General features: G+C 36.4%; 1 protein-coding gene across 14 annotated transcripts in view; it reads left to right on the top strand.

The window, feature by feature from the left end:
* Positions 1 to 27,173, top strand: part of DLG2 (discs large MAGUK scaffold protein 2) — a 1,902,487-nt gene that overhangs the window by 1,381,277 nt on the left and 494,037 nt on the right. For all 14 annotated transcript variants that reach the window (XM_045817849.1, XM_045817836.1, XM_045817835.1 and 11 more), the window contains 2 exons: positions 14,248 to 14,384; positions 26,627 to 26,771. In XM_045817849.1, the coding sequence (XP_045673805.1) occupies positions 14,248 to 14,384; positions 26,627 to 26,771 (282 nt within the window). The remainder of the gene's footprint in view (positions 1 to 14,247; positions 14,385 to 26,626; positions 26,772 to 27,173) is intronic.

The raw sequence follows: 27,173 nt of genomic DNA, 5'->3' as shown, positions 1-27,173 counted from the left end.
CATCAGACTGTTCCCTCAAAAGAGAACTTATAGGCAAGAAGGGACTGAAAAGAAGTATTCCAAGTCATGAAAGACAAGGACCTATATCCCAGATTACTCTATCCAGCAAAGCTTTCATTTAGAATGGAAGGGCAGATAAAGTGTTTCTCAGATAAAGTCAAGTTAAAGGAGTTCATCACCACCAAGCCCTTATTTTATGAAATGTTAAAGGGACTTATCTAAGAAAAGAAGATAAAGAAAAAACATGTTTAGTAAAAGGACAGCAGACTCACAATTATTAACAACCACACCTAAAGCAAAACCAAAAGAAACTAAGCAAACAACTAGAACAGGAACAGAACCACAGAAATGGAGATCACATGAAGGGTTAGCAACAGGGGAGTGGGAGGAGGAGAGAGGGGGAAAAGGTACAGAGAATAAGTAGCATAGATGGTAGGTAGAAAATAGATAAGGGGAGGGTAAGAATAGTATGGGAAATGTAGAAGCTAAAGAACTTCTGACACATGGACATGACTAAAGGGGGGGATATGGGTGGGAGAGGGTGTACAGGGTGGAGGGGAGTGAAGGGGAGAAAATGGGACAACTGTAATAGCATAATCAATAAAATATATTAAAAAACCTAGAAAGGTTATGAAATAAATATATAACAATCTAAAGCACTGAAAAAAAACACAAAGGGAAAGCAGAAATAACAAGTAAAGACATGGGGGCTTTACACAATAAAATGGCATTAAAGTGATGTGCTAAGCTGTATGAGTAGGTATTATAAGGTATGTAGGAAAAAATTGGAACATTGCCTGTGGTATATTAATAGGGTAATCTGTGAGAGATTTCTTAAACAGGATTGAGTGTGCTTAGCCAGTGCCTTGGGAATTTTAAACAGAACCACTTCTTTTAAACCCAAACTTTGTCTTTTGGACCTAGCAGGAATCTGGAGAGTAAAAAAATGAAGATTTGGCTAATTAGCCATACCTACAGTACCCAATGAGATTAATTAGTATCTTAAATTAAAGGGAATGGTTCATTTTGGTATTTATTTAATCCAAGTTTTCTTTCTAAAGAGGAAGAGATCTGAAATAGTCTGTTATCTGGTAGACCAGACCCACTGGTAAAGTGTTTGTTTGTTTGTTTGTTTGTTTGTTTGTTTCTTAATCAAAATGCACGTACATTCAGAAGTTAAGTTGCCTGTGTGGGTGATATTTTCTAGAAGAGGGCTAGCCAGGGTTCTTTTCAGATTCTGTGTTTCCTTTAATAAAATCATGTAGTCAGAATGTACAGAATACCACTAGTGTTTTCTGTTAAGCAATAAACACCTTACCTAGTAGTTCCTAGATAAACTCTGTCAGAAGCACTCTGCTTAATAATATTGAATTGTTTAGAGACACCGAAAGAGTGCCCTCTTAGTCAAGTCACATCAAATGAAGTTGAAGCAAGTTATTGAATTACTACAAGACACAATAGGGGCTTAGTTCTTTATACCCACAATGAATTTATGGGTACATTGTGATCACATGACTCTTTTAAGCATTTGAGTTTTTATTCTGAGTTTCTCAAGCACAGTATCAGTCTATGTTGCCAAGACTTCTGCTTTCCATCCTCCACCACTCTCTGACATTTCCTCCTCAGCGTAGGCAGGCACCGAGGGAAAAGGGTGAACTGTGTTCCTCGTGTTCTTTTTTTTTATAGGATGCGGAAGAGATTTTGTGTGGAAGGAGGTTAAATTAAAGGCTTGAACAAGGCTCAGACATTCCTTTCCCTATGCCTACACCCCCCATGTTAATACGAGGAATTGTAGTTTGGGGATATACAAGAAATAAGGAAAGGGGAACCTAGTTTTGGGTAATGTATGTAAACCTGAAATTTTGTATCCACATCATATGTCTGTCAAACAGATCAGTTTTTAATTGCTTGTGGAATTAGGTGTTTAAATTTCACATGCTTTTTTTCCCTTAGAGCACTGAAATATGCAGATTTTTCTTCCATGATTTTACTTAAATATTTTTCTGTGTCAGCTTTGTTTATTACTGGCACACATATAGGCACATTTAGTATAAATCTTAATAGCCAAACATTTCACAGTAGATTGTGTTAGAGTCAGTGTTTTTGGTGAGACCTACCAACACTTTTCATTGAGTTTATTTTATACTTGATAAGTCTGACATCACCCAATGATTCAAGACTATTTCTTAATCACAGATACTTCTTTTCAAAATAATGACCAATTTTCTAAATTTGTCTCTTCTCAAAAATTATTGTTTTTGCTATATTCAGTGTTTCTTACTCAGATCTTCATGAGTATTATTGTATTTATCCTGTTAGGAACCAACCTAGTCTATCTCATCATAAATACTTTTTTGAATGTTTGCCAGAAACACTTTGTCTCAATTTCCAGCCCAGTAGAGTTGGGATTTTAGGAGCATCATGTGACCTAAGTCAGGGCAGCTGACTCTTTAGTCATTCAGTCGGCTGGAATCCAGAGGATGTATTGGTTTGAAAGGTGCATTCTCTTTTATCAATTCTAGCTTAACCTTGAAGACACAGCTCAAATGCTCAACTTTTTATTGATTCTTCTCCTGTACCTCTAAAGAAGTCATGCTCCCCTCTGGGCTCACATAACGTTAGTACCATGACAGAACTCATCCTATCAGGGGTGTCCAGCCTGCAGCCTGCAGGCTGCATTCAGCCCAGGATGGCTGTAAATGTGGCCCAACACAAATTGTAAATTTATTTAAAACATTATGAGATTTCTCTGTGATTACAAGTCACAATGTATTCAATGTGTGGCCCAAGACAATTCTTCTTCTTCCAGTGTAGCCCAGAGATGCAAAAATGTTGGACATTCCTGGAATCATGTCAATGTATTTAGTCAACTGTTTTTCAAAACAACTTGACAGCTGTGGAAAGCAGAGAATTTTTATTTATCAAGCATCTACTATATGCCAATTACTTTAGAACATTGATATACTTATTCCCTCATTACAGATCAGGAGTTCCACACAGTTGGTAGGTGAAAGAATCAGGATGCAAAGCTGGCTGTGCTGTTGCCCAGTCAGAGTTCACCTGAAGCAGGGTTAACCCCTGACTGTCATCAACCCCAACTAACAGCCTCACTTTTTCAGTTGTTGATCACTCATCGAAGCCACCAGCTTCATCCCTAGGGGAGTTTTTCTCAGAGGTATATCACCTTTCTTGTCTTCTTATATTTATTTTTTATTCATTTTTACTTAATACATAATTATGAGGTAACTGCAACAGTCCCCCCATATTCATGGGGGATATGTTCCAAGACTCCCAGTGGGTGACTGAAACTGGAGAGTATTGAACCCTGTATATACTGTTTTTTTCATATTCATAGATGCTTATGATAAAGTTTAATTTAGTAATTAGGTACAGTAAGAGATTGACAACAATAACTGCTAATAAACTAGAACAATTACAACAATATGCTATAATAAAATAATGTGAATGTGGTCTCTCTCAAAATATCTCTTTGTACTGTATGCACAGCATGGAGACATTGGAAAAAGGGATGATTCATGTCCCAGGTGGGTTGGTGTGGGATACTGGGAGATTTCATCATGCTGTTCAGAATGGCATACAACACAAAACTTAAGAATTTTTTAATTCTGGAATTTTTTATTTGATACTTCAGATGGTAGTTGACCATGGATAACTGAAACCATGAAAAGGCAAAATCACAGATAAGGGGTACTTGTGTATATAACCAGCCTTGTTCTATTGCATAGGATAAAACAGACAAAAATCCTTGTCATCATGAAGTTTCTGTTTTCACCAAGGACACAAACAAGAAAATAACATAAATTATATACATGGCTTAGGTAGTAAGTATATCACAAGGTAATAAATGCTAAGGGAAACTGAAAAGTAGAGCAGAATAAGGAAGTGAGGTATATGGTTAAGGGACAGTATTAAATAAGTAGGTCAGGTTCAGGCTCCTAGAGAAATTGAAACTTGTGCAAAGCTCTGAAGGAAGTATATTCTAGGCAAGGGAACCACTAGAGCAAATGCCCTAAGGTGGAAGTATGTCTGGTGTGTTCTAAAATTATTAAGCCTTCAAGGGTGTGCAGCATGGAATCAAGGAGAAGAATGTTAGCTAAAGAGGGGAAAAAATAATCCTATCATGTAGACAGCCTGCTCCTACCATAACAGACTATATGCAAGGAACACACAATGCCTCTAAACTGATTATTTGGATTTCGTCTTTTGCTCAGTAGTCCTAGCCCACATTTGTCTTCATTGAGAAGCCCTCCAAAAATCTCTGGCATCCTCTCAGTTTAGAACATTGCTTCATCCAAGCCTAACCACACTCACATGTACGAACCCACTCATGGATCATTATTTCTGTAGTGTTTCTGGTCAATTCATCCCTTCCCATTGTGTTAGCCACAATCAATAGCAACAATATACAGAGTGTACTCAGTTTGCTAAATGAATAGATATATGAGTGAGTTATTGAATTAATAAGTTAATGAATGGAGACAGATTAAGTCTTATAACACAAATACATATTACCACCTATAAATAAACTTGTATTCTAGATGTAGAAGTAAGATACACATTTACTTATGTTGAATTAAATATTCAAGGATGGAAGATGGCGGCTTTACTCTAGGCAGCGTTTTTCTCCGCTTCTGTGAGGAGGGGGGAAACTCGCGGATTGGTGGAGAAACAGAGCAAGTGGGCTAGATTACCAAATCACTTTTGAAAGCAGGACATCAAAAATTATTGCACTCACTGGAAAACCAGACGGTAAGGAGACTTCTTCAGGACAAAAGGGGCCCAGGGATCGGCGCAGAGACTAGGGGTGGGCAGTCCCCAGGCCTGGTGCTCAGGGCTCCCGGGAGAGGGGGGTCGCTGCTCCCTCCCCAGAATACGGAGGGTGAGCAACTCCAGGGGAGAACGTGTTGCTGGAAGGAACAGATTGGCCAGTTGGACTGGGAAAATATCGCCCAGGGACTATGAACACCCACCAGAGACCTGGGAGAACTGAGAGCCTCTAGCCAACAGGACCAGGGGCAGCCTGGAAGAGCGCCCACACCCCTAGCCTGGTGGAAGTGCAGATCGGTGGAGAGCACAGAGCCCGGCCGCGCTCGGCTCGTGCCCCTTAGGGAGGCCTCGTGCGATCCCGGGAGGGACTTGGCGATCCCGATCCCGGGAGGGACATGGCAGTTGGTGCGTTCCTACAGTAGTGGCTCAGAAATTTCCAGCCAGCCCCACGGGTGGGGGGGGGGGGAGCTAGGAAAGGCACCAACATCCGGTCGGAGTGCGGTTCTGGGAACATGGAGCTGGAAACGGCTTGGCTCAAGCACCATCAGGAAGACAGACTCTCGCATGCTTTGAACCCAGAACGGGCGCAGGGAGGGGCTTAGGGTGATCCTAGACCCCGAATCTCAAAAGTATGGGGGAGGGGTGCACCCTTTTACAATCCCCAGGGAGGGTACAGTGAATCCCAAAATGTCTCAGGTGCCTCCTGAGATCGTAGAGCTGGAACCCTGCAGGACCCCGGAGTCTGGAAGAATGTGGAAGTGAGATCCAGAGAGCCAGTGTGTTCGGGAGCGCCCAGGGTACCTGACAGACTTGCTGAGATCTGGCTGGGAGAGAGAGAAGCATTTCAAAGGTCCCTCAGCCAGCTGAAGCCAGCAAGATCAGAAAAACTGATCTGGCCAGTTAGAAACCAACAAGAGGTTTTTGTTTGTTTGTTTGTTTATATTTTTGTGTGTTTTTTTTTGGTTTTGTTTGGTTTTGTTTGGTTTCTCTGGCTGTTGTCGGGTTGATTGATTTTATCTTGTGTTTTATGTGACATTTTATTTTTCAATTCTTATTATTTTTATCTCACAATCCCTTGTTTCTCTTCCATTCATCCTAATATTATTCTTTCCACTCCAAATTTATCTCTCCTGCACTACATCTTCTGCTTTTCTTTCCTTTTTTTTAATCTTGCAAGTTACTGTAAATTTGTATTATCTTTTTCTCACTTTTCCGACATTTTTTTATTTTAATAATATTTTGGTATTCTTTTTCTTTCTGTATAATCTTCTTTGCTTGGCTGTTTATACTGTCATTTGATAGGTTCCCCCTGGTATCTCAGTCACAAGGTGTTGATAAGTTACTATCCTTCATCTGTGTTCCATTAATACACCTCTCAAGGTTCTATACTCTTTATTCTTGTTATCTAGACCTCATCGATTCTGCCACAAGACTGTCACTTTACTATTACTGCTAGTAAGACCTATACAAGAGTCTATACAATTGTAAATGCTTCTCAATACCCCTACCTGATCTCAGCCCACTTTGCAATTTTCTGAACTATACTATTGTGGGGGTTCTCTCTATTCTTTTACTCACTACTCCTATATACTAATCTTTAGTCCAACCCTACCTTAAAATCCGACCTCCCAAAGCCTCACAGCTTTCTAGATCCAACTAACAATCCTCTTGGCCCCAATAAGAGTCTTACCTTCTTCCATCCTTTCTAAAACGTGGATCGTGGGGTGGAGGATCACGGTTAACACTATAAGGAGCCAAAGGATAACCCATCTCTTCTCTACTGGCTGCTAAAGTAAATATCATAGTATACTGTCGTGCTGTTTTAAACCATTTTGCCTTACTCCTCCAACTGATCCCAAAAAAGAGTAGGGGGAAGCTGTGAACACCAGGATACACGAAGGAGATTGCACCACTGAATCTCACAAATATTCTACCACAGAAGTTCACACCATAATTACAGGGAATCAGAACAGATCAAATTAACAAACAAGAAGAAAAAAGAAGAAACCCACAAACAAAGAAAAAACAAAGAAACAACCCCCAACTGAAGGGAAACGAGGAAGCCTCAGGAAAAATGCTAAATGAAATAGAAGTAACTCAACTATCAGATAGTGAGTTCAAAACAATGATTACCAGGAAGTTCAATGAACTCACAATGAGCTTTCAGAAATTAGAGGGAAACTACATCAATCTCACTGCAAACTATATAAACATGAAAAAGGAAATAGAAACTCTCACAAAGGTCAAGAGGAAATGAAGAATACAATTTCTGAACTGAAGAACACAGTAGAAGGAATGAAAAGCAGGATTGATGAAGCAGAAGATCAGATTAGTGAGCTGAAGGACAAAGTAGAAAACAGCATGCAGAAAGAGCAAGAAAAGGAAAAGAGGCTCAGAAAGAATGAAGAGGGATTAAGAGAAATGCAAGACAATATGAAACGTAATAATATCCATATAATAGGGATACCAGAAGGAGAAGAAGAAGAGCAAGGGATTGAAAACCTAGTTGATTAAGTAATGAAGGAGAACTTCCCTAATTTGATGAGAGAAAAAGTCACACAAATCCAGGAAACACAGAGAGTCCCAATCAAGAGGAACGCAAAGAGACCCACCCCAAGGCACATCATAATTAAAATGACAAAATTTCAAGACAAAGAGAGAATCTTAAAGGCAACAAGGGAGAAACAGGAAGTAACATACAAGGGAGCCCCAATAAGGCTAACAGCTGACTTCTCAATGGAAACACTTCAAGCCAGAAGAGAATGGCAAGAAATACTCCAGGTAATGAGAACCAGAGGTCTGCAACCAAGGCTACTATATCCAGCAAGGCTCTCGATCAAGATAGAAGGCCAAATAAGAAGCTTCCCAGACAAAAGAAGTCTAAAAGAATACACCTCCACCAAACCAGCTCTGCAAGAGATTCTAAAAGGACTGCTTTAAGGAGGAGAGAAGAAAGAGAGAGAGAGAGAGAGAGAGAGAGAGAGAGAGAGAGAGAGAGGAACACATGTATATAGAAGACAATGAATAAGTACCTATCAATAATAACCTTAAACGTAAATGGATTAAATGCTCCAACCAAAAGACATAGAATAGCTGATTGGATAAGAAAAAATGACCCACATATCTGCTGTCTACAAGAGACCCACCTCAGGATAAAAAGACCTACACAGGCTGAAAGTGAAGGGCTGGAAACAAATCTTCCAAGCAAATGGACAGGAAAAAAAAAGCCGGGGTAGCAATACTCATATCAGACAAAAATAGACTTCCAAAAAAGGTCCATAAAGAGAGACCCAGAAGGTCACTTCATAATACTCAAGGGAAGAATCCATCAAGAAGACATAAATATTGTAAATATATATGCACCCAACATAGGAGCACCGAAATACATAAAGAAAATCTTAGAGGACTTCAAGAAAGATATGGACAGCAACACAATTATAGTGGGAGATTTTAACACCCCACTATCAAAAATGGACAGATCTTCTAAACAAAATATCACCAAAGATATTGTGGCATTGGACAATACCCTTGATGAAATGGACATTACTGATATATACATAGCCCTCCATCCAAAAGAAGCTAATTATAGATTCTTTTCAAATGTACACGGAACATTCTCAAAGATAGACCACATGATAGGACACAAAACAAGCCTCAAGAATTTCAAGAAAATTGAAATCATACCAAGCATTTTCTCAGACCACAAGGGACTGAAGCTAGAAACCAACCCGAAGGGAAAAAAAACAAAAACACTCAAAATCATGGAGATTAAATAGCATGCTATTAAACAATGAATGGGTCAAGAATGATATTAGGGAAGAAATCAAAAGGTTTCTGGAAACAACTGAAAATGAACTCACAACAACCCAAAACTTACGAGACACAGCCAAGGCAGTCCTGAGAGGGAAGTTCATAGTGATACAGGCCCACCAAAAAAGGTTAGAAACATTCCAAACAAACAACCTAACCCTACGTCTACAAGAACTCGAGGAACAACAACAAAGGCAGCCCAGAGCAAGCAGAAGGAAGGAAATAACCAAGATCAGAGCCGAATTAAATGACATAGAGACTAAAAGCACAATTCTAAGGATCAATGAATCCAAGAGCTGGTTCTTTGAAAAGATAAACAAAATTGATAAGCCTTTAAGCAGACTCATCAAGAAAAAAAGAGAGAAGACCCAAATAAACACGATCAGAAATGAAAGAGGAGAGATTACAACAGATACCACAGAAATACAAAGGATTGTAAGAAATTACTATGAAGAACTGTATGCCAAGAAATTTGAAAACCTAGGACAACTGACATGGAATGGACAACTTTCTAGAAAAATATAATCTTCCAAAACTCAATGAAAAAGAAGTAGAAAGCCTGAACAGACCAATAACAACAAAAGAAATTGAAGCAGTAATCAAAAAACTGCCAACACACAAAAGCCCTGGAACCAGATGGTTTCACAGGAGAATTCTACAAAGCATTTAAGGAAGAGCTAACACCCTATCCTTCACAGACTATTCCAAAAAATCCAAAAAGATGGGAGTCTCCCAAACTCTTTTTATGAGACCAACATCATCCTAATTCCAAAACCAAATAAAGACACAACAAAGAAAGAAAACTTCAGGCCAATATCACTGATGAACATTGACGCTAAAATCCTCAACAAAATACTGGCAAACCGCATCCAACAATACATTAAAAAGATCATACACCATGACCAAGTGGGATTCATTCCAGGAATGCAAGGATGGTTCAATATTCGCAAGTCAGTAAATGTAATACATCCCATAAACAAAAGCAAAGACAAAAACCACATGATCATATCAATTGATGCAGAAAAAGCATTTGATAAGGTATAGCACCCATTCATGATAAAAACACTCAGCAAAGTGGGAATAGAGGGATCATTCCTCAACATAATAAAGGCCATATATAAGAGACCTTCAGCCAACATCATACTCAATGGCCAAAAATTAAAATCTTTTCCACTAAGATCAGGAACAAAACAAGGCTGTCCACTTTCACCACTTCTATTCAATATAGTACTGGAAGTTTTAGCCACAACAATCAGACAAGAAAAAGAAATAAAAGACATTCAAATCGGAAAGGAGGAAACAAAACTGTCACTGTTTGGAGATGACATGATAGTATACATAGAAAATCCTACAGACTCTACCAAAAAACTGCTTGACCTAATAAATGTATTTGGCAAAACAGCGGGATACAAAGTCAATATCCAGAAATCAAAGGCATTTCTGTACACCAACAATGAAACAGCAGAAACAGAGATCAAGGAAAAAATCCCATTTGAAATAGCAAAAAAGAAAAATAAAATATCTAGGAATAAACCTAACCAAAGAGGTAAAAGACCTGTATTCAGAAAACTATACAACACTGAAGAAATCAAGGAAGACACAAACAAATGGAAACATATACCGTGTTCATGGATTGGAAGAATTAATATCATCAAAATGTCCATACTACCCAAAGCAATTTACACATTCAATGCAATTCCTATTAAAGTACCAATGGCATATTTCACAGACATAGAACAAACACTTCAAAAATTTATATGGAATTATAAACGACCCCAAATAGCTGCTGCAATTTTGAGAAAGAAGAGTAAAGTAGGAGGGATCACAATAACCGACACTAAACTATACTACGAGGCCACTGTAATCAAAACAGCCTGGTACTGGCATAAAAACAGGCACATAGACCAATGGAACAGAACAGAGAGCCCAGAAATAAACCCAGAGAGCCCAGTATAATAAACATTATTCTTAGCAAAACAAGCCAGGCAGTGAAAGACAAATACCATATGATCTCACCTTTAACAGGAACCTAAATAACAAAACAAAGAAACAAGCAAAATATAACCAATGGTCAATTAATATTTGACAAAGGAGGCAGCAACATAAAATGGAATAAAAATAGCCTCTTCAACAAATGGTGTTGGGAGAACTGGACAGCCACGTGCAAAAAAATGAAACTTGAGCACCAACTTACACCATATACAAAAATAAATTCAAGGTGGATAAAAGACTTAAATATAAAACATGACACCATTAAAGTCCTAGAGGAGAACGTAGGTAGGAAAATCTCAGTTATTTCCCGAAGAAACTTTTTTACTGACGTGTCCCCTAGAGCAAGGGACATAAAGGAAAGAATAAACAAATGGGCCCTCATCAAAATTAAAAGCTTCTGCACAGCTAAAGAAAACAGTATCAAAATGAAAAGAGAACCAACTGTATGGGAAAACATATTTGTCAATGATAACTCAGACAAGGGTTTAATCTCCAAAATATATAAAGAACTTATAAGACTGCACTCTAAGAAGACAAGGAATCCAATTAAAAAGTGGGCAAAGGACTTGAACAGACACTTCTCCAAGGAGGACATACAGAAAATCCAAAGACACAAGAAACGATGTTCAATATCGCTAGCTATCAGAGAGATGCAAATTAAAACCACAATGAGATACCACTTCACACGAGACAGAATGGCCATCATAAACAAAGCAACAAACAACAAGTGTTGGAGAGGTTGTGGAGAAAAGGGGACCCTAGTGCACTGCTGCTGGTGGGACTGCAGACTGATACAACCACTATGGAAAGCAGTATGGAACTTCCTCAGAAAACTAAAAATGGATCTGCCTTTTGACCCTGCAATTCCACTGCTGGGACTCTATCCTAAGAACACTAAAACACCAATTCAAAAGAACCTATGCATCCCAATGTTCATAGCAGCACAATTTACAATAGCTAGATGCTGGAAGCAACCAAGATGTCCATCAGTAAATGAATGGATCAAAAAACTATGGTACATTTACACAATGGAATTCTATGCAGCAGAAAGAAAGAAGGAGCTCCTACCCTTTGCAACAGCATGGATGGAGCTGGAAAACATTATACTTAGTGAAACAAGCCAGGCAGTGAAAGACAAATACCATATGATCTCACCTTTAACAGGAACCTGAATAACAAAACAAAGAAACAAGCAAAATATAACCAAAGACACTGAAATAGAGGACAAACTGACGGTGACCAGAGGGGAGAGAAGAGGGAATTTAAGGGGACAGTGGGAAGGGTTCACAGGAACAAACTTAAAGGACACATGGTCATAAACTAAGGGGAGGGTGGTAATGGGAGGGAAGTGGGGAGGATGGGAGGGGGGACTGGATTGGGAGTAAAAAGGAGAAAACTGTATTTGAACAATGACTAAAATAAAAAAAATAAAAAAATAAAAAAAATTAAATATTCAGAATATGGTTGAGTGTTGATTAAGTGTTGATTCTTTTTAAATGTATTCGTGTTCAATCAAGTAAAATAAATCAGGAAATTGTTTTAGGTCTGTACCTTCAGTGATATTCTATGGCTCTTACTAAAAATACTTTCCTTCACCTTGAGTCGAGTCACCAGTTAGAAAGTATTGAAACTAATCTCAGAAAAAAATGGAAGTCATTTACTTTTTAGTGATATAATTTTGTCTACAAAATTCATAGTGATTTCATTGTCTTGGCACAATCTTTAACTTCAAATGTCGACTACATAGCTATTTCCTTTGTTAACCTCATTTACAGTGGTAATTTGTTTCCTTAGCTCTGCTGTAACCCAGATTGCCTGTGGCTCTTACTGTTGTCATGGTGGATGTAAATCAGGGTTCCCGGGATTTATTTTAACCTTTTCTTTCTACAGAGTGGAATGACTTCTGTTCGACCATAATTGCAGTAGATTGCTCATGGCATGTGGCTATGACACTTTTGTGAATGTATTTTTAAACTCCCCCATAATCATATACAAACACAAAGCAATAGGGTTAGAAAACATGAGCTGATATGTATTTTCAATTTCATAGGAAAAGCCAGCTAGGTTCATTTTATTTATTCTAGGTCATCATTTGCTTGATAAACAAATTTTTAAAATCTGAGGCAAACAAATATATGCATAGATCTGTGGAAGTAAAAGCATCAATAAAGAATAATTACACACTTTAGCAGGAAATTAGATTACACTTATTTTAATTGCTCTATCAACTTAAATCCATTTCCCATTTATTTTAAACAACTATTGTAGTTAATTTAACAAAAAATCATTTTATTTCAAATATAATTTCAGAGGTGTTACTTTATCGTTTATTATGCCACTGTTCCTCCATTAACTAGTCATTTATGTCATCTTAAGAGCACATAGCCCTACTCAATATTTATTCAATAAAAGCATAGTGAAATGGAGTATTTTCCATTATTTTTGTATAAAGTGCCAAAAAATGTTTATGGTTGTTTAATCATTAAAAAGGTGTATGAGTTTTCAAAATTAGATATTAGGTACCTTTGTTAAAAAAAATTTAAGTGAAGTAAGTCACAGAAATTTTGTTTTTACTAACAAAAGAACTTGATTTATATCTATCTTTCTGAGTAATATGTATGCTAATTATTATTATAATTTAAAGTGCAATAAAAATGTATGCTGCCAGTATTATACTGAATGTATATTCAATCATATTCTGGAAAAGATTTTTGTACCTTTAAAGACTCTGTATCATTTTTTTAAAATGACCTCATGATTTGAATAACTGTTCTTATCATTCCATAGCTTTATATAAATAAAAGTTTTATAAGCTATAATACAGTAAAATTTATCTCCTGAAATAGAAAATTACCATGTTTAAAATGATTTGATATCCTGTACTATGTTATAAAAATGATAAAGTCAAAGTATATAGCCTCTTTTTTATCTTAAAAAATATATGGGGATAATTCATTTTTTGTATGTGAGTAGCCTCACTACTAGTTAATAAAAATAAATGTCAAGAAGTGTGAAAATATGACAAAGTGGCCAAAGAAGAAAACAGGAATGGCAAGCATCTAGCTTCTTTTCCTTATCTTCTGTCTGAAACTATTACTTAAATGTCCAATGCATCTTCCTCATGGCTCTTGCCTAAAAATTTGGAAAATTTATGAACAATTTTGCTTTTCATCCTGAAATGTCAAGAGTATCTAGGTCTCTACCCAAATGATTGGCAACACCTCTGTTCTCAATGCCAGAGTAACAACAACAACAACAGCAACAGCAACAACAATAAGCCCATAGACTCAGAGTGAGCAGGACTGTGTCTGTGTTTTGCCTGGCTCACCTAGGATCTTTCACATACTTTTGCCTGATCCCTTCTGTGGCCAGTCACCCATTAAGAGCTGACTACCTGGGGAACAACAATTAAGTGTGCAGTCAGGAAGCAGAACAAAACTAACAGCCACTTGGGATCGACTTCAAGAGCTTTGACTCATTGGCATTAATCAACAAGCTTTCAAATATGTAAAGAAGAACAAATCAATTTCAGTAGAACCCTTACTGTTATTTATTACTGTTATAATAAATTGAGGATTAAATTTTTTAGACTGTTGAAATGTAGCTAATAGCATTTTCTTTAAAAAAGGTTTTTCTTTTTCTGTTTCTTCCCCAAAGGTTTAGGCTTCAGTATTGCAGGAGGTGTGGGGAACCAACACATTCCGGGAGACAACAGCATTTATGTAACTAAAATTATAGATGGAGGAGCTGCACAAAAGGATGGGAGATTGCAAGTAGGAGACAGACTACTAATGGTGAGTGTGACTCAAACAAAACTGTGTGTATGTTTATAAAGCGCTCACTTCCCAATGTAGTCATCTTAGTTGGTTCAGGCTGTCATAACAGAATACCATAGACTAGGTGATTTAAACAACAGAAATATTTTCTCATAGTTCTGGAAGCTGGGAAGTTCAAAATCAAGGTTCTGGCCCATTCAGTTGTTGTTGAGGTCCATTTCCCTGGTTTGCAGACATCTGTCTTCTCTGTGTGTCCTCACATGGCCTTTGCTCTGTGCTTGTGCTGTCTCCTATTTTTCCAGGGCTACCAGTCCAACTGGATCATAGATCCCTCTTATCTCATTTAATTAGCAACCTTAATTACTTCCTAAATACCCTGTTTTCAAATACAGTTATATTGGCAGTCATAACTTCAACATACGAATTTGCAGAAAAGGAACACAATTCATTCCATAGCAATGAACACAGGCAGAAATAAAAAAGAAGGAAGAGTAGGTTTTGTGGTACAAGATCTCAAAAGTGCACATACAATTGCATCTGACTTGTTGACATTTTAAAAACAGAAATCTAAATTTTACCACTTTTCATATATACACTAGGCACAGAGATTATATGTTGTGTTTCCAATGTAATCCATCTCCTATTAGGCAGAGAGGCTGCTAAAGCCAGAATGCTAGAGAGGTGAGCTTTGTGTAGCAAAGGGAGTAACACTCCCTGGTTTACCGATAGGTACATTTCTATGTCTCTCTGTGGTCCTTTGTTCGATCAGTGTAGACTGCATCCCCTAATTTCCAAGAATTCATAAACTGAGCTCTGGCACATGTGTAAATGGATCCCTTCCTCCTCTCCCCTCAGACAATGTTACAGCCATTATATTTGCCAGCTGCTCACATGCTTCAGGAGCCCTCGAAATGATTGATACGAACACATGGCTACCCTTTCTAAGCCTTGGTTATATGATAAATTAAGGCAACTTTAGACAATTATAAACAAAACATTTGGGATTTCACTGAATAAAACTGCTTCATCTCCATTTACTTCTTCATATCAAATCTATAGGATAATAATCAGATACTGAAAATTAAAAGCAGACATCTCTCAAGTAAGATAAGTATATCTAGTCATATCTAGTCTCATGTCTGCCCTCATAATATAGAGCACAGGCGTCAAACACAAGCCCCGAGGGCCAAATCCAACCCTCCACTTTGTTTTATCAGGCCCAGTACCTTGTTTCTATCCAGCAGTAGCCCCAAGCTCTCACTTAACTGTTAAGAAGTAGTTGCATTAACACAGTCCTAAAATTACATTCGGCCCTTTGGAGGCAACCACAAGGCTGATGTGGCCCCTGGTGAAAATCAGTTTGACACCCCCAATGTAGAGTCTCTATTGTACGTCTGCAAGGAGCCATTATCTTCAACACTTTCATGAGAGGTATTTGGGAAGGATCAATCTATACAGTCTCAGCAGAATAATAATTTCTAGAACACATGCAAGTTTTATAGGTTGAACCTCAAAGTTCATTGTGCCCACTACCCTGTTCTAGACAGCTTGCCTTTAGTCTTACTCTAGTTTCATAGTTGTCAATGACCTTTGTATTGAATTATTTAGATGAGATATTTATAATATTCTTGATATTTATTTGGCTTTAAATATTTCCTTGCACTTTTAAAAGAGCTTTTCTGTAATATAACATATAATTCTCACAATGGCTTATTTTATATAAGCCAAAGGAAACTGAGATATAGAGAGATTTATTAACTTGGCATGGTCAGATAGTTAACAACAGACAGAGCTGAGTTTCAAATCCAGGCATCTGACTTGCATCTGTGCTTGCAACCACTAAGCATGGTCTTTGCATTTGTTTCCTAGAATTTATCAGTCAATTCATTCCTCCCTTTAGTTATCATTCAGTCATTCATTAATTCCTTCATTTAACAAGTAATATATTGAGCATCTACAATTTCCCAGGTAGTTGCCAGCACTCAGAAAGAAGTTCTGGCAGGAGAAAATGTATGGTCAAATTGCATGGGCAAAAAATGAAGCATTAATGACTTTAATCAAACTGGCAACAAAGAGTTTTTGGCTTTTTTACCACCTGAAGTTACTATCATTTTCTTTTCTTTTTTTCAAACTACTTTATTGGGGTATAATTGACATGTAAAAAACTACACATTTCATTGATATAACTCCATGAGTGTAGGGATAAGCATACACCCATGAAACAATCACCACCGTTAAGGCCATAAATATATCCATTATCTCCCAAAGTTTTCTCCAATCCCTATAATTATTATTACCATTATTATTATTGTTATTATTAGTATGTGTATGTGCTAAGAACTCTTCATAGAAGAGCTAACCTCAGCAAATCCTAAGTATGTAATACAGTATTGTTAGCTATAAGAACTATGCTGCATAGTAGAACTACCAGTTTTATTCTTAAGACTTTCTAAATTTTTTGTTTGTTTCTTTGTTTTTGTTTCTGTTTTTGCCTTTCATGTGAAAGTTTGTTCTTAGGAAATGGTGTCTTTTGAACCTGAAAAGTGTTTTAAGGGTGTAAGACCTAAAAATTCATTTTAAGAATATAAACTTTGTTGACTTAGGAATGAAATAAACTGAGATAGCCATCTTCTACACAGTGATAAATTGAAATGAAGAGGACAGTTTCATTCTAAAGAATGACTGCCATAGGTATTTAGTGATGGGACCCATGACTCATTGTTCTAAGAGTTTGTAAACAACTTTTCTGGTATTTCTTCAACTGCTCCTATTGTAATGTTATTCTGGATGTTGTATGCTGATTTCTCAGGGTTCTGTTTAAATTTCTAGCTTTTTTTTTCAAATCTTTAAAACAAACTCAAAGTCTAAATAATTCTTCAAAGGACTTTCCAGGCATTATGCTATTATTTTATTACCATTTCTTGATATTTATTGTAGATACAATGATTTCAAAAATAGCTGTGACATAATCCTTAACTGTTTTGAGTGTTAAAATAAAGAATAGCTTAAAAAATTGAACTTTCAACAATAATCTTCTCTTATGTAAGGAAAACATAATTATTACTTCCAAGGCAACTGTCAAGCTGAATTTGGAAATGAAAGAAAATTATTCATTTTAAAATACTCTGAAAGAAAAATGACTGTGAGGGAGAGAATAGAGAAAAATTATGGAAGGCACCCAAGAAACCAATTATCTTGCTTTAGAAAAAAATATTTATTAATGCTCTCCCTCTATTGTTCCTTCCCACCTCCTCTTCCCTGTACTACCCTATATTCATGTCTTTTTTAGCTTCCTCATCTTCTACTCTCCTCCCCCAAAGGAAGTATGAATAATTCAGATTCTGTGATTTACCACCTGAACACTCTATTGTTTTCTCTAAAAAGATATTCTTCTTTCTAAAGCACTTTGCACCGCATCTTAGGAAAAATTTCTCCTATACTGTCCATTCATAGTTCTGTAAGTAAACTGATCTAAAATGAAACTCCATTACTTTCTTTAAATGTTTGTGGCTGGATCCCCGCACTTTAGAAAGTCTCCCAATATCTGCCCTTCAGTGAAAGAACAGACCTTATTTTTTTTTAGAATCTTAGTAATAACACTTCTAGTTTCTCAACTAAAATAGCTGAATTATACCATATATTTGGGGTACTTTTCCCCCAAGTACTTCTTAAATCTCAGAATTGAAAAGCTTCTCTCTTAGATATTCTCTTCTTTCAACCCTGTTTGTTACATCAGAATCCCACAGAAAAGTAGGTAGTCTCTCAACTCCTCTAGAACACTCTAAGGATGGAGAACTTAATGCCTCCTATAAGCTATTCATTAGATAATAACCATCATTAGCAGTTCTTCCTTAAAATTATATCAAAATATATTTACCTATACATTTGTTTCTTCATTCATAGCTCTGTCCCTTGGAAAAGTGAATATTAATTGCTCTCCCACATTTGTCTGAAAAACTATATCTTCCCACTTCTTGATTTGTCTTTTAAGGCATTTTACACATTTTCTCTTACTCTTGCAGTAAATTTTACCACACATCTATTTATCTTCTCTAAGCCCATTACTCACTCAACAATTTTTTTATTTCTTAGAATGTTATTCCCCCATCTGACCTTTATTTACATTTATTTGATGATAAGAAAAAATTATCCTTCCTGTCACTTATGCAATAAGCCTCTTAGTGTTTCAAATAAGGTAATTTTAATGTTATACCTCTCTTTGTTATTTCAGAGGTCACCCAGATGCTCTCTTTAACAAAATAATAACTTGAAAATTCTTCCCTGATGCTTGGCACTTCTCATTAACTACAATTTTGCTTTGCTTATTCTGTCAAATGATAAAGACATCTGGTTTTTGTGGATTGTACCAGTAGCTTCACGTTGTAGTCTCAGACTGAATAGATTACCTCCTGGCCCTGAACTTTATGGTACAGATGATCAGAAGTTAACTATTAATAATTTTCAAATTCTTTCATATATTTTTATCTACTGGTTTTTATTAAGCCCTTCCAAGGAGATATAGAGAGCCACATATATTATAGAAACATGATTTTCTTCATCTTTTTCTACAAAATACCAGAAATTTTCAGTCCAGGTCATCTGATGGTCTTCTCTATAAGGATAACCTGAGATGTTAATTGTCAAAGCCCCTTGTCACATTGTAATTTAAACTTTATCATCTTAGTCTCTTTTTTCTATAACCTCTGCTTGACATTTGAAAAAAAAACATAGTGAGATAACTTATACATCTTGTACAAAAAATAAGTCTCTATGGTTGTTTTTTTAAATTCTTCTTAAAGGAAAGAGACAAGGAAACCCAGGTAACCCAGGCATTGAAGTAAAATGGAAAGACAATGGCCTCAGAGATAGGATAAATGATACAAGTCCCAGGCAACTAGCACTAACTCTACCTAATGGACCTTGGGCAAGTCATAGATGTCTTTGGTCTTCTGTTTTGGCCTCTTTGCCATGGCAGCATTGCCTTAAATTACTGTTTCTCGGGAGTATTTTAAAATACTAGTCTCATTACTTACTGTATAACATGGAAAGGATCTGTGGTCAAATACAGATTCGAAAATTCTGTAATCTGCATCTCACATTTTTTGTAGATTGTCAATGAACTTTCATATATTAAAGGGTCTGTGAAATCCCACAGTAAGGGAACTAATTTAACTTTAACACTATAATTTCAAATATATTTGGAACTCTTTTTGTATTTATTATGGAACTCTTTTCTTCTTTTGGATTTTTATTCTTTATTTTATTTTAATTTTTTTTAATTACAGCATACTTTCAATATTATTTTGTGTTAGTTTCAGGTGCACGGCCTAGTCCTTAGATAATCAAATACTTTACACAGCGTTTCCCATGATGTTTCCAGTACCCACCTGGCACCATTGATTAGACCAACCTTAGATATAAACCAAACGTTGTCCTCTCTCTGTACATGGCTCTACTTTTCCTACCACCAACACATTGCTTCCATCTTTCAAAGCTTTTTTTCCTCCAGCATCCCATGCAGTCTTCACTTTAATACTGAGAGATGGAGAGGACCATCATTACTATTGTTCTTTACCTGAAAAAAAAGTTGGAACTGGGCAAAGGTAGAAGAGTTTCAAATATAACTTAAGTACTAAATTGTGAAATCAGATTCAGACCTAGATATCCATGTTCTAAAACCACATCCATTTCACCAGTTTACTCAGTTTCTCTGGTTTTCAATACTGGTTACACATTTTAATATTGTGTAAAGTTTTTTAACTCAGTGGCTTCCCAGGTATCAATCAGCCCTGAAAAATCAAATCAGAATCTCTGGGGTAGGAGCCACACTTCCTTTTTAAAAATTTTTTCTTAACCTTTTCAAATGATTCTAATTTGCATCCAAGTTAAGAACCACAGGCTGACCTTTTACCTAATCACATTCAAGCCTGCTCTGCTGCCGCTGCACTGCTCCTGAGGGTGACTTCTGGGGTAATGCTCATTCCACCAAGCTGGTACAGCATCCTTTAGAAATTTCCAGCAATGTGCTGACAGGTATTTACAAGTTCACCCTTAAAACTTGTCCCCTGCATTAGAGTCACTTCTGAAACACCAGGAAAAAAATCTGGATAATTATTTCTTGGACTTTCTTCTCATTTTTCTCCAATATAATAAAATTACAGTGTAATGCCATTGAAGTGACATTTTACATAAGGTTTAAAACATTCCACTATACTGTTGGTTGTTGTTTTCTTGCTTATATACAGTTTAATGGCCCTGTTTATAGAACTTGCTCATAGTTTTATATTGATGCCTACTACAGAGTGGTGGTTTTAAAATTATTTTAATAACATACCCCTTCTGTAAAACACAAAAGGTTGCCTTTGATATATGTACATTTCTCTACTTTAAATTGCATACTTCTATGACTATGCTAATATATTATACACACTTTAAAACATGTACAAAAATAGAAAGATGAAGATCAATGTGATAAATATTAATAGAAGTTCAAATATTTCTTTTTATACTTAGTGAGTTCCCAGGGGTTCATGGCATACTGACCACTGCTGTAGAGGAAGCTGGAGTCAATCAACGCATCACTGTCACTACCTCTCTCTCTCTGTCTCTATGAAATATGATTAAGAAGTTCATCAATACTTAATGTAGGAGAAAGAAATTTATACCATTGGAGCTTTCATGTTGTCCCTTATAAGCTATGTGACCTGGAGCTCACATTCTGCACCAGCCTTTCATCCTTATATCCCCTGCCTGACACTGAGTGACTGTCCAATCATTGTGTGTTGTTGGTTGAATGACCTTCATTCTCTATCCTTTCTTCTCTGACAAATGTGTTATTCCCCCCTATAAAATAGGGAATTTTGATCACTTTTCCTCTGGTTTGCAACATTGTTATTTGTAACTTATTTAGCCTATTATTCCAACATTTATTGATTAATATTCACAGTGTGCCAGCTAGGTGTTTGCAAAGATAAAAAATGATTTAATCATTGCCCTTGAGAAGGTCAGTCTCTGAGGTAGGAAGAGGCATGACGGATGAAGTGCTGTGGAAGGGGATTTCCATTTTCACAGAAAGAAGCCTGAACAGGAAGAAACTATTTCCAGTAGCAGGATCAGCAGAAGCATTAGGTCTGACTGTGATGTCTGATTACTATTTACGTACTGCTTTATAATATAGTGTTTTTTCAAGTTTGTGGTATCATTCCTCTCTTGTAAACACAAATAAATCAGTATTATCCACATTTCACCTATAAGAAAATTAATGCTCAGTAAATATATGTACTGATCAAAATTCTAGGAATTAAAACCAGATCTGATTGTACCTTCAAAATTACTCTCATTATACCAACTTTATTTCTAGAAACATCTAAAGTTAAAATATGGCTAATTATTTTAAATATATTCAAGTTAATTCACAGAACATGAAAGTTACCTTCCTTCTTTCCATTCTAGTTTCCATCACTTATGGGATTTTACTGTGCATTTCATAATGAAGCCACTGCATTTTATGTTCTTTCTTATTTAAACTTTTCATTCTTGTTCCCTTTAAAAAATAGAGTTATTTTGATTTTAGCAATAACTAATACAAGTTCATTGCTGAAGAGAAAAATAAGAAAATATTTATTATTCAAAGGTAACCATTATTAGTGCTTCCTATTTATAGTTATTATTTTAAAATCAATTTTATTATGAGAATTAATTTCAATGTACTGCAGAGATTTTAGTCTTTGGTTTATCCATATTTCTTTTCAGATCACGGACATTGCTACCTTAGATTGGTCCCCTTTCTAATTTATCTTACAATCTAGTGGTCAAAAACTTTGTCTCCTTTTTAAAAAGTTAACTTTGGAGTGTGTCATTTTTTTTAGTGTTTCTAGAGTCTCACATTTCCTCATAGTAGGTCTCAGGTAACTTCCATGTCCCTAATCACCTCCCAGTGTGTCCCACCACACAGGTATTCTCAAATGAATATGGTTAGATCAGGATCTTGCCATCAGTTCTTTGCTCACTTCCTCCTTATCAACACTCTCTGTGCCATCACACCTCCCATCTTTGTGTTGTCAGATATATATTTGCTGACACTCATTTGAATTCTCACCACACTTGCCATGTTCCCTTCTTGCAAGTCCCCTGGCACTTCTTCCTTCAGCTGGTATGCCCTCTTTTTTCTGCCTCATCCTCAGATTCAGTGCTCCCTCTTCTATTGGAGAAAATGAATCATTTCACCTCCAACCTTCCTTTCTTGGCCTCAGTCCATGTCCTATTGCATACGTCCTGATGGACATGTGGCCAGGCCGCACATATTCCCCCCACCCCCATGTGGCACACACACACTTCATGGAAATACTTCATTCAAATGCACATGATTTTTTTTCTGAAACCAGGCCAGTTGCTCAGTGTTCACCATTATAGGCAGATACTGGGTGCAAAAGAAAAGAGAAAAAAGACAATGAAAAACAATGACAAGAGCACCCAGCCAATCAGTATAATGTCCCTTCTCTCTTCATACAATCAGCTGCAGCTGTAGTCCCTTTATCTTGAGAGTTCATAGGATAAAGCACACACATAATTAACCCAAATAAACCCACTTTCATGAAAAAAAAATTTGAAGACTTCAGCACAAAAGAGCACTTTTTGGTTCAGATCCTGTACGATTCTGAATTTTAAAAAAAATACAGAAGCCTCATCAACAGTACCCTAATTAAACTCATCAGTTCACAGATGTTTACAGGAAAATGCTCAGCAAAAAATTTCACCAAGAATTTCTATTTCCTGGGAAGAGATGAATGATGACAATAGTAATACTAATAAAAGCTACCATTAATAAGGACTTCAGTGTGCCTGTCACTCTACATAGGCCAATACATTTAAATCCATAACCGTTTGAGGCGGTGATTATTATCATACCTATTTTACAAATGTCAAAACTGACGCTAAGAAGGTGAAATAAGTTTCCCAAGGACACAGGTGGACAAAGGTGCCAGGACCAGGGTCAGATCCTGGTCTGCCTGACTGAAAAGCATTTACTCTTAAAGACGACATCCTCTCGCCAAAATCGTGACCACTCATTCCGTGACTAAAATCTGTGTAAATTTTCCAACACTTCCTTGTCACAAATAGAAAAAGACTGACCTACTACTATTTTAAACTACCATTATTTCCCCCAATAACTACTCTTTACCTACTCCTCACCTCCACCCTGTCCTCGATTTTTTCTTTGTGGTCTAAAGATTTTCCTTGTGGTTCATTAGCAAAGTCATTCTCAGAAAACATGCTTGAAGGTAACATTTTCTAGATTGTTTCACTGCCCACCTTAAAAATGGCAAGAGTGCATTTAATAAGCACTGCCCACATCTCTTTTTTACTGATAATCTAATGAGCTGTGTTCTTTCTGTACCCTGGGGAGAGAGACAATGAGCCCTTGTCAAAAACAGAGGTCCTGTGCCACTTTTAATCTAATCCAGCTGGTTTCTAGCCTTTGGGATATTTACCCCTTGATTCGCCATCCCCTCTTTGTTATACCAACAAATTCCTTTTTCATTCTGTATTATCAATACAGACGTTTCTGGGGCCATGGTCACAATATCCAGAACCATCTCTGGTAATAATTTTTTCTGAGAGAAAACACCCTCTTCAATACACATTTTAAACTATTGTATATGGACATGATTTATAAATAGTCATTATCTAGGTATAAATGGTACTATCCTAAAATAAGTGATCAAATATATAAGAAGGTTTTAAAGAGACAGATATATCAAGCTATGTTCCATTTCATTTACTTTTTACTTTGTCTGTGTATTTGGATGATGCAATATAGTCACCACTGGATTAAGCAAGAAGTGTAATGATTACTCAGGCTTATATAACACTTGAGAATTTGTTACTTCTATATGTAAACTTGGAAGGAGATTCTGTTCTTTTCAAGGGAGAAAGAATAGATGATGTAAGCCCTGGGTTTCAATGAAACCAACGCTCAAGGGCAATCTCATTTTCATTTTTTCAGCAGGACCGTAATCCAACTGATGGCTTTGCCATCTGAAGACTGTGTGACCTCTTTGTTGCAAGCTGACCTCTTTGAATATCAGTTTTTCTCATCTATAAAATAGGCCTAATTATATACCTGCCTCATGGAACTATAATCAAAATCAGTTATATGATTTATGTCAAAATATATGCATAGTACACCAAAAACATATAATATGTAGGTGTTAAATAAATATTAGCTCTTATTATTATTGCTGTTATTTCTCTTATTTCTCTATTATATAACAGCTGCCATGATCAACTGTGTTTCCCATGCCTGTAGTCCCTCTAGGTTGTCATTTTCTGCATGGGTTTATTCTATCCATTCATTCCATGAACAACTGTGTTCCTAAAATGTATTAGAATGTGAGTTCCAGAGAGCCCAGGACCTTGTCTGTATGGAAGAAGCAATATAGATGAGTAATTAAAGCATGGTCTTTGGAGCCAAACTGACCAGCTTTTACTTCTGCCTTTACCACTTATTAGATCAATGACTTTGGGAAGATTACTTAACCTCTTAGAGACATGCTTTCTTCCTCTGTAAAATGAAAGTAATTATAATAGCTGCCTCATAGGTATTTGTGAGATTTAATTGTGTTAATATATGTGAAATAATTTAGAATAGTGTCTGACATGTAATATAAGCTATATAAGTACTATAATTTTCATTCTCAGTGTTTATCGCTCTATCTCTAATATGTAGAACAGTGACTGACACATAATAGGTATTCAATGAACACTTGATCAATGAATGAACAAGTGCTAGACATTGGGAAAACAAAAGAGTTTAAGAGAATGTTTTGTGTCTAGAAAAAATCTATAGAAATAAATAGAGAAGCTTACAGCTTGCCCAAGAGTTCACAGGCAGCATTCATACTCATCAGTCAGCTTCCATTCCCTCCAGTTCCAGGCTCCCTAACGTGGGCTGCACCACCAAGAATTAACTGGCACATGGAAATTATATAACAACATGAGGCCAAAAAATAAAGGCAACACTGAAAGGTATTTTGTGACTGATGTGCTAATTAAATAGTACAGAGACTATATAGGGATCTGCTATTAGCACATTTATTTTAATTCTACATTATTTCAGCAGAAGCTAAAGAATAATTTCACATAAAATAGTAGCCAAATAATAACAACCTAGATATTTAAATACTTACTGAATATTTTAAAACCATTTACAAGAATTGCTGCCAAGATCCCCTGCAATGCCACATCATGAAGTAACCATTGCACTTGTGCCCCTGGCTTTCCTGGCTTTTCCCATAAAGGAAAAGGAGTTGCTGTGAAAGCCCATGGCAATAGGGTAACCTTGAACTTGTTCACCTGCAAAACCCTAGGTCTACACATTAGCACTTTCTCCTTAGAAAAGTGACTCATGTTAAATGGGACATTTTTATAGAAATGATTTTTTAAATGAGAAAAGCAAGCTTGGTGAAGCTGTAGGAAAATAAGGGCTTCCCTATAGATGGTATAAGAGTAAACTGGTTCATGTTTCCAGAAAACACTTTGGGAATATGTATCAGCAGCCTTATAATATATATTCATGCAGTTTGGTCTAGCAATCCTACTTGTATAATTTATCCTGAAGGAATCACTGAAGTTGTGCACAAATATAAAAAAGGTTTACTGAAACATTACTTACAGTAGAAACCAAACATGCTTCAGTAAGTGGTTACTTAAATCATTATGTCATAGCCATGCAAAACAATGCTCTGTAGAAAGAAGTCATGTTATTGAAGTACATTCAAAATATGGACAAATGTTCCTCTGGATTTAAGGAGCAGATTCCAAAACAATGTGTATAATACAGTCAGAATTGTTTAAGGAAATACATCCAAATAGGGAGATAATGGATAATTTTTATTCTTTTTTTATACTTCAGTGCATATGTAGTACTTTTATAGTCACAAAAACTATAGCATAATAAGAAAGACATTTGACTACTGCCTCCCTTTTTCTGCATACGGTGCTCTGCTTGCTATTATAATGTATTGCATCATCACAGAAAAAGGCAGAAGCAACCTTGTTTTCTAGCAACAAAGGTACTTTATCTGTTTTGGCTAATGCCATTAATCCATCAGTTCTGTGAAAGTGTGATATAGATACTGAACTGTAATCATTGCAATTTAATCTTTAAATAAGATCATAATTCTATATATCTTCTTGCTTGAGTATTTCTCTTCACCTGCATAGATTTGACTCTAATATTGATTTTGTTCACCTTTCAGGTAAACAACTACAGTTTAGAAGAAGTAACACATGAAGAGGCGGTAGCAATATTGAAGAATACATCAGATGTAGTTTATCTAAAAGTTGGCAAACCTACCACCATTTATATGACTGATCCTTATGGTCCACCTGATATTACTCACTGTGAGTACCACACTCTGTGTCATCTTTGAATAGCATGCCAGGATGGTGAAATTGGAATTCTATAAAACTTGGCAAAGTCGTATGCTTGCACCTTCACATTTGTTAAGCCTGTGTAAATATTTCAGAGAGATCCTGTGCTTTACCTTACAGGGCTAAGCCTAGTGTTTTGAAGATGAGGCACCCCGATTATTTGGTAGGTCCACCTCTATAGAAAGGCTTCATAAGGTATGTTGTAGACAGTGATATTATAATAACACAGAGGCAACACATTTTAAGGTCTATTTCTTTAACCCATAAAGCATAATAGCTCTTATGCCATAATATTTTCTCTTACTAGTTCAAATCTATACAGTAGCAGATTGGAAAAAGAGAGACTAGCATAATAGACTCAGGATAATACTC

This window comes from Phyllostomus hastatus, unplaced genomic scaffold, assembly GCF_019186645.2.
Source record: "Phyllostomus hastatus isolate PE091 unplaced genomic scaffold, TTU_PhHast_1.1 phas_scaffold_317, whole genome shotgun sequence".
In the NCBI taxonomy this organism is placed as follows: Eukaryota; Metazoa; Chordata; class Mammalia; order Chiroptera; family Phyllostomidae; genus Phyllostomus; species Phyllostomus hastatus.
The sequence above is the reverse complement of the archived record's forward strand: the minus strand, read 5'-3'. Positions and strand labels throughout refer to the sequence as shown.